The sequence below is a fragment of the Mus caroli genome, chromosome 19, assembly GCF_900094665.2.
Source record: "Mus caroli chromosome 19, CAROLI_EIJ_v1.1, whole genome shotgun sequence".
Taxonomy (NCBI): Eukaryota; Metazoa; Chordata; class Mammalia; order Rodentia; family Muridae; genus Mus; species Mus caroli.
In genome coordinates, this window is record NC_034588.1 from 14750839 (window position 1) to 14768568 (window position 17730).

At 44.2% G+C, this 17730-nt stretch overlaps 1 protein-coding gene across 1 annotated transcript; it reads left to right on the forward strand.

Annotated features, from left to right (window-relative positions):
• The first annotated feature begins 6585 nt into the window (after positions 1-6585).
• On the forward strand, positions 6586-13979 carry Rfk (riboflavin kinase). Its single transcript, XM_021151666.2, has 4 exons — positions 6586-6930; positions 7726-7877; positions 11178-11280; positions 12083-13979. Exons 1-4 carry the CDS (start codon positions 6849-6851, stop codon positions 12211-12213), a joined length of 468 nt encoding a protein of 155 aa, XP_021007325.1. The 5' UTR covers positions 6586-6848; the 3' UTR covers positions 12214-13979.
• The last annotated feature ends 3751 nt before the right edge of the window (positions 13980-17730 follow it).

Sequence of the window (17730 nt, forward strand, 5' to 3'; positions counted from 1 at the left end):
GGGACTGAGGGGCCAGCTAGAGCTGCCAGGCTCGACTGGGCATGTGTCATTCACCACCAGCCCACCCACACCGTCTGTACTGGGGTGTAAAAGGAAAGGGCCACCATGCAAGCAAATAGTGCTCCTTCTGAGTCACCTTTGGGTTGGGTGGAGCTTGAGGGAACCTCCATAGGAATGTAGAATAGACCTGAACTTGGTCCTTGGTCCTGGGCGGTGGGTGACCAGGATAGATATTAAGAGACAGAGATTCAGAATAACAGCTCAGTTCTCTATTTGTGGGAACCACAGACCTCCAATGTTGAAATTTCTGAGAAGGCTTGAGAAGGAATTCCACTGCATGGGCTGTCGGAGCTGAGATAGTAGCCTAAGGAGGCAGGCTTTTCCTTCCTTCCTTCTTCCTTCCTTCCTTTCTTGCTTCCTTCCTTTCTTCCTTTTTTTTTTTTTTTTAATTTTACAAAGGGTGCTCTGTGCTAAGGGGTGACAATAGGGGCTTTCATGCTGGGAATGCCAGCATTAGGATCAAGGGCTTCCTCTAAGTTGCTTCAGATTGCATCTCCAGCCTTGCTCTTGGATTATTCTCTGCAGAAAATTGGCCCTGACTGCGTGCTGTGGGAATTCATGGCATCCTCAGGAGGAGAAATGCGTTGACACCTTTATATGCTGTCATGTCTCCTTTTGTTTGTGTCCGTCTGCCCATGTGCCTGTTCTTCTGTCTGTCTATTCACCATCTATTTGTTGATCTCTCTCTCTCTCTCTCTCTCTCTGAATGGGGAGGAAATAGGAATTCTGCTCTGTGTAATTATAGGTTCTCCTTACCTCCTTCATCTTATTTTTCTCTAATGAAATACATATTCAAACGTGATAACCAGACCATATATAGGGTTGCTGGCTTAGCTCCACTCAGAGCATACTTGTCTAATGTGTATAAGGCCCTGGGTTTGATTTCGGTGATCAGGAGGGAAAAGCCACGGAATCAGGAGTAGGTCATCCTTGGCTACACACTTAGTTTGAAGGCAACCTGGTCTATGTGAGACTCTGGCAAAAAATAAACAAAAAAACATTTTCAAACAACCTGCCCCTCCAAACAAAGTTAGCATAGCCTATGAAGGGAGGTAGAGAGCAATGGTTATCCCTCATCAAAGACCCAGTTCTGAGCTCTTAAAAGAATAACAAGCCGACCTGCATCAGGACCAAATCCCTCAAGCCTGGCATGGAGCCTGGCCTGGCCGAGGCAATCTAATTCCCTAGCTCTGATTTTCTGTTTGCATTTCTAAAGTCTAACAGCTGCGAAATTGTCTTTAAAGAGTAGTAGTGTGCCACCTTGTGGATACATGAAGAATGGGAGGTTTTGTTGGTGAGAATTTCAAAGTTTATCCACACCCAATCCTCTTCACTGGAGGACCCGCAACCTTTTCTCTGGGGAAAACAAACACAAGAAAAAGCAAACGCAGAGAACAATGCACTCTAATTGTTTAAATTATCTGATATTTATACCAATAAATATATTGGAAATTTTGTAACTATCTACAAAATTTCTATTTGCAAGCCTGATCTGACAACCAACTTCTAGCTTCTTAGAAATCTCTTTCTGAGGCCAGGTGTGGTGGCGCACGCCTTTAGTCCCAGCACTCAGAGGAGGCAGAGGCAGGCAGATTTCTGAGTTCGAGGCCAGCCTGGTTTACAAAGCGAGTTCCAGGACAGCCAGGGCTATAGAGAGAAACCCTGTCTCGAAAAAAACAAAACAAACAAACAAAAATCTCTTTCTGTGTCATTCTAGTCTACCTTTCTCTTGAGCTCCTCCAAACCCAAGAGGGCTTCTTAGCTCTCTTTCTTAGAATACTATTTTACCTGTGTCCTGCCAACTGTTTCTCTGTTGTTCCTGCAAGCCCAAAGAGAAAATCCCTATCTGACTAGGAGCTCCTTCCATTAAGGTCCTTCCGAGCCAAAAGAGAGAAAGAGAGCTCTCTCAGAGGTCCAATTGCTTATACACAGGCCTCGAGCTCCCCATGCCCACACACACCCTTTGAAGGCTGAACTATCCTGGTGGGGTTGTGGTGGGTGGTGGTGGTGGTGGGGAGTGGCGCCCTCTAGGCCAAGTCAGTAGACTCCAAATCATTTCACCTTTATGGTAGGGTAGCTCGAGGACATCCAGCTGACTTTGCCTCCGGTCATAGGGCCAAGAATGCAAACCTGTCCCTAGCCACCAGTCTTAAAATAGGCAGGAAATTTCCATTCTTTAGCATTCTTATCTATGGAGATTTTTAGAAGCACACCCAAAGTGCATCTCTTCAGGACGCAACTATCTGACAACCAAATATCTACGTAAGCTTTTATATTTTGCTAACAATTAGTTTTTTTATGTACAATAATCAAATATCCTGTAAGAGTGCATGCTCACCTTTAGTGCCAAGGTGAGAACAGTGGTAGTCACCCCACTGAAGCAGGGGTTGGAGACATGGAGGGACATTTTAAAATCTGACTTTAAGTCAGGGCGGATGTCATCTTCAGGTCCTGCTTGACATTAGGGTCTCCCAGAGAAGCGACTAATGTTCTATGAAGGAGCATCAACTTTGGTTTATAGCCCATACAAGGCAGATGATATAATTATTCATTAATGCCATGATCTCCAGCCCCATGCATGTGAGAGGTGTATTTAAGTACTCAAGCATCTCACTACAGGTTTTCCTGGTATAGTTGGACAGAGATAGGGACGGGTGAATGGAGGCCATTGCCAAAGGCTCCATATATGTCATAGATTCTCTGTGGCTTTCTGGGTCTAGCCAGTCTCAGGATCTCAGTCTCAGCTTCTTTTTCTACAATAATAGACTCAGATCAGATATTTTTAAAAATCCATTTAGCCAGACGTGGTGGTGTATACCATTAATTCCAGAGACTTGGGAAGCAGAGACTGGTAGGTATCTGTGAGGTCAAGGCCATCCTGGTTTATGTAGCTGACTCCAGGTCAGCCAGAGCTACACAGTAAGACCCTATCTTTAAAAAAAAAATTAAAAAAAAAATCTGTGTGCTTCAATAATTACAAATTCAATTGATTCAAATTTCACTGAAATATTCTATGAATTTAGTTTTCATGATTGTCTTAGTCACTGGTCTACTGCTGTGAAGGAACACCATGACCAAGGCAACTCTTATGAAAGAAAGGGACTTTCTTTCAGTTGCAGAGGCTTCGTCCGTTATCATTATGGTGACATGCATGGCACTGGAGCAGTAGCTAGGAGCTACATCCTACAATGTAGAGAGGCAGAGAGACTGGGCCTGGCATGAGCTTTTGAAACTTCCTAGTGATACACTTCCCCCAACAAGGCCACACCTCTTAATACTTAGTCCTATCAGAGAGTTCCACTCCCTGGTGAATAAGTATTCAAATATATGGGTCTATGGGGATTATATATATATATATACTGTGATATTGAAAGAACCTACTGGAGAAACCCCCACTCAACTCCCGATTCAGCATGCACCCAAGAATCATGAACAAACAGACCATCTTGATGTAAAAACATGAGGTAGTTTAATGGCGGAGCTCTGGGTCAAAATGTATCTCATGCAGGAGACAGTGGATTCGACCACGAGGCTTGGAAGCTAGGGTTTTTTATAAAAAAAGGGGGCTGGGGCTGGGGGAGGAATTGGCACGGTTTCACATGATTGGTCCATTTAAACATCAGCAGGGAGGAATTGGCACAGTTTCACATGATTGGTCCATTTAAACATCAGCAGACTGTACATGCAGATAACATTTAACTTAGGTCAGAAGGGCGGGAGATAGGGAGGCGCCAGTCCAGTCCAGCATGTCATTCTCTTTATCTTTATGACCAAGCAGCCTCAGGAATGTCTTAACAATGGGCCTGCCTGGGCATGTTCTGGCCTGTTCTGCTATTTTCTCAGCCCCAGGTTTCAAAGCTCACAAACAACTCTTTGGGCTACTTGACATAAATTACATGAATCATAGGTCTCAAGTTTTATTTTCCTTCAATATGAACCTAATTCAGCTGTACTAGTAGTACTGTTGAAGGAAATCAGAATAGATAACCATATTTCTTTAACATAGCCAGTCAATGGCTGGGCAGGGTCTCCTTCCCTGCAGGCAGAGGCCAAGCGCTGCAAGTGCAATTCAGAAAGAGCAATAGAAATACTTTGGATATTTTTACGTTTAAAAGCACTAAACTTGACAATGCTATGCTCTCTCTCTCTCTCTCTCTCTCTCTCTCTCTCAACTCTAGATTTACAAAAGTAATGTTAATTAAGAAGGTCCAGTAACGTATTCTGAACCAAATACATCAGAGCACCATTAATGAGTGTGAAAAACAAAACATCACATGGATGAAACACACATCTGAGTATCTGCAAGCACTCCAGGCCCCCATTTTTGAAGTAGCTTTGACAGATTCTGACTTGATGACTAGATGAAACAGAGATAGAGCCTGGAAGGGCAACTTCATTTTTAAGTAAAAGAGAGCCCTCAGAGGCTTCCAAGATGCAGTGGAAAAGAATCAGAATTTTCTTGTCCATACCTACCTGATTAGTACAAAGTATGCATCTATAGGAATGCATGCGAATGGCTGCATGAAAAAGGAACTTGCTGGCCATGGTGGGGCCTGCCATTAATCTTAGCACTTGGGAGATTGAGGCAAGCAAATCTCTGTGAGTTCAAGGCCATTTTGATCTAAACAGCAAGTTCAGGTCAGCCTGGGCTATAGAGCTAAAACCAAGCCTCAAAATTAAATGAGAGAATATGACACGTACTTAGCATCTATTTTCCTTCCTTCTTTCCCTTTTTCTTTTTCTTTTTCTTTTTCTTTTTCTTTTTCTTTCTTTTTCTTTTTCTTTTCCTTTTTCTTTTTCTTTTTTCTTTTTGGGTTTTTGAGACAGAGTTTCTCTGTGTAGTCTTGGCTGATCTGGAACCCACTTTGTAGACCACGCTAAGCCTTGAATCCACACCCTTCCTATTTTATTTCTCAAAAACCGTCTATTTTAGGTCAGGTGTGGGGACACACCTTCACCTCTAATCCCAGATTTAATTTAGGAGGCAGAAGCAAGCAGATCTCTGAGTTCAAGACCGGTCTGGTCAATAGGGTGAGTTCCAGGACAGCCAGTGCTGTACAGGGAAACCCTGTCTTGAAACACCAAACCAAACGAAATACAAAAGCATCTATCTTTATTCCTCATTTTATCTCAGTTCTCTCACTCCCTTAGAGCGTGGACTTGGTGGTATAAAACCCAGCATGATGTATCTGGTTCTCACCTCCATGTGTGCTTTAGCTCTGGTGATGAAGAAACTGAAAACTACCATTCTAACATATCAACTATTTGGAATGAAAGACACCTGGAAGACAGCACTAAAAACATTCTTACCCAGTTGTGTTAGTGCATGCCTATAGTACACAGAAGGGCTGAGGCAGAGTTGTGGGCTCCAGGCCAGTCTGGAATAGAGACGGTATCCCATTACCACCACCTTCAACAAAGAAAGAAGGTCTCTGTAGCCCTTAGTCTCTGCATCTGATTCCTGGCATTATAGGTATGCACCACCATGCCTGGTTCACACTTTTAATATTGTCAGGCAATCCGTTAAGTAGTTTTCTTTTTCTGTTTTTAAAAAATTATTTATTGGCTGGGCGTGGTGGCGCACACCTTTAATCCCAGCACTCGGGAGGCAGAGGCAGGCGGATTTCTGAGTTCAAGGCCAGCCTGGTCTACAAAGTGAGTTCCAGGACAGCCAGGGCTATACAGAGAAACCCTGTCTCGAAAAACCAAAAAAAAAAAAACAAAAAAACAAAAAAACAAAAAAACAAAAAAACAAAAAAAAATTATTTATTTATTCACCTTACGCCCCAATATCAGCGCTCCCTTCTCCCAGTATCCCCTCACACCGATCCTCCCATTAAGTAGTTTTCATACATTGGCTGTTCAAGGAAGCAGGGTCTGCATTCAAATTCCGGTTTATCTAGGGCTAGCGTGAGCTTGCAGCCACAGTCGTTTAAACTTTTCTAAAGACTTTAGAGTGTTTACTGGGCCAGTGTCCTCTGGGGCCCCAGGGTTACAGTCCCCTTCGCAGTTAATTCCCTAGCACCTTGGTAGTGTGCTTTGTTCTTTCAACAAATATTTGTTTTGTGCTGGTCTGAAGGCAGTGAGTTCTCTCAACTGATTGTTCACAGTCAGTTACAAATACCTGTTTTGTGATAGTGTACTAGAGTCAAGGAAATGAAACGTTACCAAGAATATTCCCAACATAGAGAAAACATTTTTAAGATCAGCTGAACATTCTCAGAGTTACATACGAGTAAGGGAAAAGAAAGTGACTGCAAAGATTGGGCAGAATTTTATTCAAAATTGTGGAGGAAAAGAGAACAACTTAAGGTATTTTGTGAGCAACGCTTATTTCAGCAAAGCCCAAACTAAGAAGCTGAAAAGGCGACAATTAGAGGCTGGGCTATGGGTGAGGGCGGGGCCACAGAGGCGAGGGCGGGGCCTCAGCCTCAAGGGTTGAGGACGGTCTGAACTACAATGTCGCCGAGAGGGGCGCGGCCTCTGGGCGGGGCCGTAACGGCGGGGGCGGGGCTACGACGGGGGAGCAACGGAAGCCGAGCAGGCCGGTCGCCTGGGCCGCAGACCTGTGCATTCGCCGCGGTTGTCGCAGTTCCGGCCGAGCGGCCGCTGGGTTCTGACGGCTGGCTGCTGTCCTGCGGGCAGGCACTGGTCGCGGCGGGTGTCTCGCTCCGCCGGCCCAGCTCCCGCGGGATCCCCCGGCTGGTCCGGGCCCGGGCGCCGCACTCACGGCGGCTCCGTCGCAGGCACGGAGCGAGGAGCAGCCCGCGTCCTCCGAGGTCAGCGTCATGAGGAGCCTGCCGTTCTTCTGCCGCGGCCAGGTGGTGCGTGGCTTCGGCCGCGGCTCCAAGCAACTGGGCATCCCCACAGGTGAGCGCGTCGCGGGCCCGTGGAGCTCTAGGCCGTGGGCAGGGGACCCGGCAGCCGCTCTCCTGCCGCTTGCGACGAGCTGCGCAGCCCGGTCCCGGAAGGCACCGCAGGTTGGATTGGCCGAACTCTCAAGCTGTTGAAAGTTCCATTCTAATGATATTACTGTGTAGTGATCAATGACAACGCGGGTAGTTCTATGAGAGCCGACGTTTATTTGGTCTGACTACGTAAGTTTTAGTAATCAAAACTTGATTGTCCATTATTAAAAAACGGATGCCTTGGGCTGTTCCTTGACCTATTAAATCAACCTTTGAATTTGGGATTTGGGGTTGTGTTTTTTGAAAATAAGAATCTTTTAAAGTGACTCAGCCTACTTAGGGGCGTTACTAGGAAAAAGCAGGGACTTTTTGCTTGTTTTAATTCAAACAGATAGGGTCTCGCTCTGTTTCCCAGGCTTCCTCCTACCCTCTGAGCTCTGGGGATCTCTCGTAGCCTCCCAAGTGGAACTGACTACATGAGTAATTTACGATAAACCTCTGCGTTTATTTCGTATCTTTGTTTCCACTTGGGCATTTTCGTGTGGCTTTTTGGGGTGGAGGGAAGAGATTTATACACTTGCTTTGTGCCTCATTTCTAACGTGCAGTCTGAAGAGAAGAAATTCAAGTCGGAATATGGAGGGTTGGAAAACAGAAAGATACTGGGAGTGTAATGATTCAAGTTAACGTTTTAATGTGTTTTTAATCAATGTTTGATGTGAAACTTGTAGCGATGAATATCTGTTTACTTCCATTTAGCCAATTTTCCTGAACAAGTGGTAGACAATCTTCCAGCTGATGTGTCCACTGGCATTTATTATGGCTGGGCCAGCGTTGGGAGCGGCGATGTCCATAAAATGGTGGTGAGCATAGGATGGAATCCGTACTATAAGAATGTGAAAAAGTCCATGGTAAGAATCACGTCTTGCTCTTTTAAATGCACACAGAACCCCTCAGCTTAAGGGTTTCACAGTTATAGAGGTAGGTGGATCTCTGAGTTCAAGGCCAGACTGGTATATATAGTTCCAGGACAGCCAGGACTACTAGAGAGATCTTAATTCAAACAGACAAACAAATAACAGGAAGAAAAGTAGCCTGGGTTGTATCCTTCATTCCACTTCATCCCTGCCCTGCCCCCCAGCATTTATTTACTTTTATTTCAATGGGATAGTTTTCTCCATGCTTTTATTCTGTTTCTGTGAATAAAGAGTCTCCTCATAAGGAGCATATAGTTGGATTAGGTTTTCTAATAATTTTCTGCTAATCTCTCTGTGTTTTGATTGACAGCCGTGAGCCATTTAAATTAAATATTTAATTTTTAATTATGGGTGTGCACATGAGCTCAGGTGCCCATGGCGGCCAGGAAGGTTGGATCCACTAGAGCTGGCGTTAGCCCAGGCTGTCCAGCTTCAGTGCTGGGAAGCAAGCTCGGGTCCTAGTGTGCTGTTAGCTGCTGAGCTGTCACTTCAGCCCTCCATTTTGGTTTAAAGCCACACTGTTGGACACGCCTGTCATCCAATGTAGGAGGGAGAGGAATAGAGCCTGGATTGTGTTGTGAGATCCTGTCTCACAAGAGAGTAGTTGCTAGAGGGAAGGATTGCTATCCCGTCGCTGCTCTTTGTTTTAAGTGTGTCCTATAAGTGGGCCTTTTCCCTCATCTCTCAAAATTACCTGTTTTAGTCGGTCATTTTTATTGGTCTCACTGTGTAATTTTACCTGGCTTGGAACTCCCAGAGATCTATACACATGCCTTTGCCTCTGCCTCTACCTCTCCAGTGCTGGGCTTAAATGTGCCATCACGCCCTGTTGGTTTTGTCTGTTTAAGGGTCTATTTAAGCTTTATGGACCACCTAACAGACTCAAAAGTGAGGCCCTTTTAAAAAAGCATTTCTTTGCATCATTGATTGCCTTAAGACACACTGCTTACTGTAGTATGCTTTAACCTCATCCCTGTTCTCTCCTGCTCACTCTTTCTTTCTTGTTTGTTTGTTTCATTCTTCTTTTTTTTTTTTTAGCGTTGCTGGGAATCGAACTACGCTTCATATTTAGGGCCACATTCTACTTAGCTAACCTCCTAACCCTTCCATCTAAAATCACCTTGAGGGTATAGTCTTTTTTTTTTTCCTGCCCTACTTTTCCCCACAGCTTACACACTTGGCTGACCTTGAACTCATGAGCCGACCTCTGCTTCCTGAGTGACAGGCCTGTGCTAAAAACTTTTAACTTTGAGGACTAAATAAGAGAAGTGTGTCACAGAAAACTGCAGAGTTAAAATGCTGATGTAAGAGACCAGTGGCTCTCAACATTCTTAATGCTGTGGCCCTTTAATACAGTTCCTCATGTTGTGGTGACATCAACCATAAAGGTATTTTCATTGCTACTTCATAACTGTAAGTTTGCTATGGCTATGAATCATAATGTAAATATTTTTGGAGGTAGAGGTTTGCCAAGGGGGTCAAGACCCACAGGTTGAGAACTGCTGTATTAGTAATGCCCATGAACTCCTAAGGAGTTCAGGTCCCTAAGGACTTCAAGTCCCTAAGGTTGTGTTGATTGTTTACTGGGCTGAAAATTGTTGGAGAGATAAGGAAAAGTTGATGTGAGAACACTCATCTGTTTTTCTGTGGGGCAAGGAAGGAAAAGGGAGGAGAGGTTGTTTCATTTCCTCCGTAAGCTACTCAGATAACAGAAATACTATTATCAAGCCCATTTCTGGGCCGCCTTGAATTCTTCTGAGAGGATAAACACAGTTACCCACGATCAGGATGCTCGTGCAGTTCAGGGCAGGCTGTTTATTTTTAATATTGTTATATGTCAATATCAACCATCTATGAAGAATATTTTGCCCTAACAAAATAGTGTTGTTCTATTAATTTTAATACAGCCCAGGTTTTATAGTTAGTGTTTTTAATAATCTAATTGGTGATCAAACTCAGGTCTTCTAGATTGGTGCCAACCACCTTTACCACTAAGCCATCTCACCTGTTTTTGAGAAAGGCTTTTCATAGCTTAGTCTTGCCTAGCTCATGAGTGCTGGGATTGCAGGAGCCAATTGTCTATCCTTGGGTCCTTGAGCACACTGACTGTCCATAGGATTAGAACCTCTACCAGAGTGAGCCTGAGACCTTGCCCATACCTAACAAGTCTAACACTGAGCTGTATTCAAGTGCCTCACCCTCCTTTGTTTTTTATTTGAGATGACTTCAGTAAGTTGCAAAGGCTGGCTGTGAATTTGCTCTGGAGCCCAGATCCTCTTGCCATAGCCTCCTCAAGTAGTTGGAATCACTGGTGGGCACCAGCAGGCCTGATTCTTGTTAGTGTAAACTCCCCAGGCCTCTTTTCAAGTTTCCTTGGATCCTTTGGATACTCTTGGTTTCACCATATAAGTGTTAGAGAAGCTTGTTTTTTTCTGTTGTTTTTATTTTCAAGAGTCTTTTTAAATGTGGATATAAAAGAGAATGTGTGCCAAGTACCTCCCTCTAAATTGAGAAGATGGAGAAGTGTAGCAGCTGTTATCCGTCGCTGAAGGCTCTGAGAAGCCTGGAGGTGCATGTGCAATGCCTTCAGTCTCAGTCCCCAGGAGGCAGGAGCCAGGGGAGCTCAAGGCTACCCTGCACTGCATTCAGGACTGCCTGCAAAGACCCAGGGTGTGCTGTGTAGGTGTCTGGGGTGCTTACCCAGTGAAAGAAAGACTGAGTTTGGTTCCCAGCAGGGATGGAGGAAAGAATCGACACCAGCTGGATGAATTTCAGGGTTTTGTTTTTTGTTTTGTTTTTGTTTTTTTCAACATAGGGTTTCTCTGTGGTGTAGCCATCACTGTCCTGGAATTCACTCTGTAGACCTCTAGATCTTGGGAATCAAACCTGGGTCTTCAGGAAGAGGCCCTTTAACTGGTCATTGGGCTGTCTCTACAGGAAGAGGCCCTTTAACTGGTCATTGGGCTGTCTCTACAGGAAGAGGCCCTTTAACTGGTCATTGGCTGTCTCTACAGGAAGAGGCCCTTTAACTGGTCATTGGGCTGTCTCTACAGGAAGAGGCCCTTTAACTGGTCATTGGNTGTCTCTACAGGAAGAGGCCCTTTAACTGGTCATTGGGTGTCTCTACAGGAAGAGGCCCTTTAACTGGTCATTGGGCTGTCTTTACAGCCCCCACCCCACCCCACCCCACCCCACCCCAACTGTTTTAATGTTTTTCAACATTTTTGTCTATAGGAAACCCACATCATCCATACCTTCAAAGAGGACTTCTATGGGGAAATTCTCAATGTGGCCATTGTTGGCTATCTCAGACCTGAAAAGAACTTTGATTCTTTAGGTAAGAGTTTATATTAACCTTTGATAGTATTACAGCTACTTCTCTGAAGGTGACAGGCATATAACTGAGCACTTTTAATTCAGGGTTAGGCACTATTTTAAGTATTGTACAAGTTAATCCCGCTTACCTTCAGTAGCCATGTGAGGTGGAGACTAAGTTAGTGCCTTAGTCTGTTTTCTGTTGCTCTGACCTAGTACCAGGTATTCCTGTGGTCTTGGTTCTGGAGTCAGAGCATGATAGGAGCATGTATTTAGTACTTGGTGAAGCCTTCTTGCTGCCTCGGTGGGTGGGCACCACAGGGTAGGGCCAAGAGAGGTCACTCTTGTATCACAGCCATTTTCTGTTCAGGAATCCATTCTGTCCTCCTGGCCCACTTCCCAAAGTTCCCATTCCCAAATACCTTCAACCTTGAGGACTTAGTTTCTAGTACCTGAGTTCCAGGGGACACTCAAGTCAGAGCACTTAGTGGTGAGTGGTGGCACCTGGCATCTGACCCTGCAAGGCTGGCTGGGCAGTATGCGCCGCAAGTGTAAGAAGCAGTAATTAGAGACCTGCTTCTGGTGTCTTCAGGTGCCTGTTGGTATAGTGCGACATTAAACCCTGGGAGGTGAAGGGTCTCTTTACAAGAGAACACTTTATGTAATACTGGCTTTCCCTGGAGAAAAAGACGGATCCAACATTGACTGAATCTCTGTCCTTTCCCGGGGCTGTGGCTAGGGTGCTTAGTCAGTGTTTTTAGGAGGAGCTGAGCAAAGGAATAGTAATATGGATTATTAGAAGTTTTTTTTTTCTTTTTTTCCAGAGTCACTTATTTCTGCGATTCAAGGTGATATTGAAGAAGCTAAAAAGCAACTGGATTTACCCGAACATTTGAAACTCAAAGATGACAATTTCTTCCAAGTTTCTAAAGGCAAAATTATGAATGGCCACTAATGAAAAGTCCCTTACCTGCCTACCACTAGTGTCGCGTAGTGTCGCAGCGCTTCTGATACAGTCTCATCTTGACCATATTTTAAATCAAGCGTTTCCCTGTAGCTGTCAAGAGGTCTCCAGCAGTTCACTCCATCATGTTGCACCGTACTAAGAGACTCATTCAGAAATCAAGACTTTAAATGTAATATGTTGATTAAAATGTAGCACTAGAAAGCTTGTACTGAAAATAAAGTCTGTGAGTGTGGGTGGAAAAGCAAGTTCCTGAGGAAAAATTGGAGGACTGACCATCGTTCTTGTGACCGAGTGTGCTGGCACTGGCGAGCCCAGCCAGCATGTGCTGCCGGACAGAGGCTTTCCAGGAAGTGCACCACACACACACACACACACACACACACACACACACACACGCAGCGTACCCATGGAGGAAAAATCTAGAGTTACTTTTCTCACTTTGTGCATTGATATATTTTTACAATCCTGCAAACTTCCCTGAGTCTTGAGTCACTCACAACTCCCCCTGAGGTCACTTCCTGGTAGTGTCCCAGTGCTCTGTGTGCAGTTACTTCAGGTTGAAGTGGCCTCGATCGCCCCGCATCAGGGCTTTTGCTTTTCTTCACAGTATGAGGATCTAACCCAGTGCCTTACATGCCAGGCAAGTGTGACCCCTGAGCTAGGCTCCGCCCCCTTTACTCTTTGCAGCCATACGATGGATGTCTGCATGTTGCCTTTTTGAAGATTAGGTGGTTTTGCTCTTTAACATTTTTGTGACTTTGGTTTCTTCCCATGTCACCCAGAGATTACTTGTGTGTGTGTGTGCCATTTTGCTCAAAACTAAATGGTGGTCAGGCTCAAGTATGCATTTTATTTTTAAGAAAAATAAAACAAGCTGCATTTATAGACTTGCTTGGAGTTGAAATGAACATAGCCAGTTCCTACCCAACCCTGCCCTGCCTTTTTTTTTTTTTTAAGTGTGGTCCTGTGCTTTCGAAGTAAGTATAGTTCTCTATGACCAGGCACCTAAACATAATTTAAAAGTCCTTGTAGCTTCAGAACCGGATAAGCTCCAGTTGCATATCTCTATATCTCCTGACTTCCCTCTTGGTTTTCCCCTGGTTCCTCCCCTTTCCCTCTTGGTGACCTGAGTTGTTTATGTTGGCAGAAGGTTGATATTAGCTGCTTGATTGCTTCAGCCTCACCGGAGCATTGACTCATCATTTGTTGAATGGCAACAGGTTTGCCGGGGCAGAGGCACTGCCTAAGTGGGAGTGTGCACGTGAAAATAGAAAGGTAATTTAACAACACACAGACACCCAGAGACTTGGTCTCTGCATGTGTGTGCAAGTAGTGGTGTGGGGAGGGATGGGACTCCCTCAGCCCTGTGAATGTGTTCTATGGCTGAGCAGCATCCCTAGCCTTCAAAATAGAATTTTTGATGTTGGAAATCCCATATTTAAAGGAAACCTTAATTATCAATGGATTTATGAAGGAAAGTTAAAAAACAAATATGCACAGTACAAAATAGATCTGTGGCTTTTTTTAGTAAGAATAGCTTGTTATGTCAGTATATCAACGTTCATGGCTAATGTTATTTTGTTAGTCGTTACTTTGGGATTATATGATGTGTGATTTAGGGCTTAGTTCTCTAGAATTCAAAAATTATTATTGATGTATTATAAGAAATTGCGGTACCACGTTGATTAGTCTGAATGTTTGCAGGCATTGGAATAAAATTTGACTGTGTTATTTTTTTCCTTCTTCCCCTGTCAGCCTGAATCCTGTATCTGTTTGGGGTTTACTGGCTGATTGTTCCTATGAGGTGTATTTACAATCCTGAGTAGACCTATCAAGTAATGGTGCTCATGTGACTAAGAGCTTTATTGTCAAGGACCCCCCTCCCTCTTCCAGTCCCCCCATCTCAGGGGTCTTTCCTCCTTTTAAGAGACCTTACAAGGTCTCTATATCTGGCTATCCTTAAAAGTACAGAGATCCACGTGTGTCTTCCCTGCGAATGCTGGGATTAAAAGTGTGCATCAAGCCTGGCCAAGACACACACACCACCACCACCACCACCACCACCCACTCACCCTTTAAAATTCCTGTAGCAAGGTGACTTTACATGGAAAAGATTCAGAGGATATCAGTACTCAAAAAGTCAACTCTTGAAGAATGAAGGTTCCCATTGGGAGCTAAAGGAGCCAGACAAGTCTAACTCCTGTATAATCCTCAAGATCGTTTTGTAACCTTGGATGTGCCACAACCCCACACATTGCTGCAGGGCATTCTTGCCAATGTGTTACAAATAAGTGCATTTTAGCACTCATCTGAACTCTGAGATGACTTAGCAGCTTGCAGGTAGGGCACTTAGGTGATGGGGAGGTGTGAGAACCAGTGGCTTGAAACTTACAAGGACCGTCTTCCTTTCCCAATGAAGGTGCTGTTGTCTTCCAGTTCCCCCTTGTACTTGGGACAGAAGTGAGACGGATAGAGGAAAATCAGTTTCATTGTTAGAGACTGAGCTAGAAAACAAATCAGATCTGCCAAAGAGGATGTGATCATAAGTCAGGAACACTGGAGGAGAGTTTTCCACAGACAGCAGAGAGTGAGTTCTTGAAAGGACTGCACTCCTCCTTAGAATGGGGAACAAAATACCCATGGAAGGAGTTACAGAGACAAAGTTCAGACCTGAGATGGAAGGAAGGACCATCCAGAGACTGCCCCACACCGGGATCTATCCCATATACAACCACCAAACCCAGACACTATTGCATATGCCAGAAAGATTTTGCTGACAGGACCGTGACATAGCTCTCTTGTGAGGCTATGCCAGTGCCTGGCAATTACAGAAGTGGATGCTCTCAGTATCTATTGGATGGAGCACAGGGCCCCCAATGAAGGAGATTGAGAAAGTAACCAAGGAGCTAAAGGGGTCTGCAACCCTATAAGAGGAACAACAATATGATCTAATCAGTACCCCCCAGAGCTGTGTCTCTAGTTGCATGTGTAGCAGAGGGTGGCCTAGTCGGCTATCAATGGGAGGAGAGGCCCTTGGTCTTGCGAAGATCATATGCCCCAGTACAGGGAATGCCATGGCCAGGAAGCAGGAGTGGGTGGATTGGGGAGCAGGGCACGGGAGGGTATAGGGGACTTTCGGGATAACATTTGAAATGTAAATGAAAATATCTAATAAAAAAAAAGAAATCCCATAAGCATAAAATATTAAACCATAATATATAAATAAAGCATGTATTTTTAAAAGAAAGAACTGAATGTATAGAGAAATGAGCGTGACCACGCTATGTAAAAGTTGTGGGAAACTAGGTATGGTAGCATGCTCCTGGGGCTCTAGCGTTAGTGAGGCTGAAGCAAGAGCACTTCAGCACTGAAGTCTGAGGAGACCAGCCTGCTCAGCACAGTAAGATCATCTTTAAATGGCGGAAGAGGGGCTGATCTAGGTATGTAGTTCAATGGGTAGTGGCTATACTTAGTATGTGTGAGGCCCTGGTTGCAATCCCCAGCACCAAACCCAAAACAAGAACAAAAAGTCACCGGCGTATAGTGTTCAGCAAGCTGGGAAACAGGATGAACTTTTGAGTGGGCTTTCTGTCCATTGCTTTGCTTTTGTTTTTGACACAGGAATTTGTTACGTGTGTAGTCCAGGCCCTTTGGGAATTCACTGATGTCATTGTGCCTTGGCCTCTCAAGTGTTGGGATTGTGCGTGCTCTGGCCGGCAGTAAATACTCTCATGCTACTCCTCAAACCTCAAGTCACATGCGTGCTAGGCAAGCAGTCTGAACAGCTTCACCCCAACCTCTTGAACCCTTATTTCTTGTTTCTGACAAGAACATTTAGTATATCTTAGCATGAGGTCTAATTTGTCTCTGTGTATAGCCCTTGCTGACCTTGAATTCTGAGATCCACCTGCCTCTGCTTCCCAAGTTCTAGGATTAAAAGTGTGTTCCACCATACTCAGCTTAGCTTGGTTGGCTTGTTTCCTGTTTTGTTTGTTTGTTTTTTATTTTGTGTTCATTTGTATATGTGTATGTTGTGTATGTGTGTGTGTATACCATGGTGTGTCAGAGGATAACCTGGGGAGTTAGTTCTCGTCTTATCAAGTGGGTCCTGGGATTGAATGCAGATTGTCAAGCTTTGCGGCAGGTGCCTTTGTAACACTTGACTATCTTGCTGGCCTGGCTACTATTAAGGAAAAGGGCCTTGAGCTTAAACTGCTACCTAAAACTTCCCAAGTGCTGGGATTGCAGGTGCATGTCCCTGTGTGGCTGAACTGTGAAAGCTTCTACCTGGGTTTCATTAGACAGCTTGCTTCTTCCTCTGCAGGTCACATCTCCCATTTTTATACCAACAGCTTTATTTTCTCCATTTTATGTGCATGAGTGTTTGTCTGCATGTAAGTCTGTAAGCCACATGCCTGCAGTGTCCAAGGAAGCCAGAGGGTGTCAGATGTCCTGGGGCTGGCCTTATGGGTGGTTTTGAGCCATTGTGTGAATGCTGGGAATTGAACCCAGGTTCTCTGAAAGGTATTCTTAATTGCTAAGCCATCTCTCCAGCCCCCAATTTTAGTTTTTACTCAGTGTATTCCAGAGCTACATTTAATGTTTTGGGGATATAAAACTGGAAGTCATTGTAGGTCATGAGGTGTGGGTTCTATTCAGAGTCATGTACACCAATTGCTTGCTGCCAACCTAGCCACTTAAGGGAATTCCAAGTCAGCACAAAGGTCCTTTTAGACTCTTGAGTTTTCTATGAGTTTTCTGGGGCTAAGCAGGGAGTAATTTTACTTATCGATTTGACAGTAAAGGTTGTCCATGTAAGTCTTTGTGTCAAATGAAGATAGGTAGGTGTGTGTGTGTATGTTTCAGATCTATTTCCTTAATAGAACCTGATATTAATGTTCTTGGAGTTTCAGTATGTTTCAAAATTGAATTTTTACTCTGATCAACTGCTTTCTCTTCCTGTGGATTTCCTTTAACTTTTTTTTGAACCTCTTAGAGAACAGAGGTCTGCCAAGTGTGGTGCACACTGGAAGCAGAGATAGAAGTCTCCAACAACAACAAAAAGGTTCCCATACTTGATCTACTGCCCAGTGCTGGTTTGGGTTTTTGAGAAAGTCTCCACTGTGAAGTCCAGGCTGACTGGAAGCTGTGTTCTTGCATGAGTGTTCAGAATGTCTATGTCTGAAACATGGCGGACATGTTTGTGTCTTCCCCCAGTGTCAGAATATACTAAATACATTCACAAAGTACTGTATCAATTAGCTGGGTGCAATTTACCAAATAGTTATATTTTCCATTGATAGATGACTACTGGCAATCACATGTTTTTTATTCCAATCTTATTTGGAATCAGATCACATGTATTTTACACAGGTGTGCATGCAAGTATATATATACATATACATATACATATATATATATATATATATATATATGCATACACATGACAGGACATGGGAAGGAAAAGAGCTACAAAGGAAACCTCCTTGGAGGCAGAGGCACAGA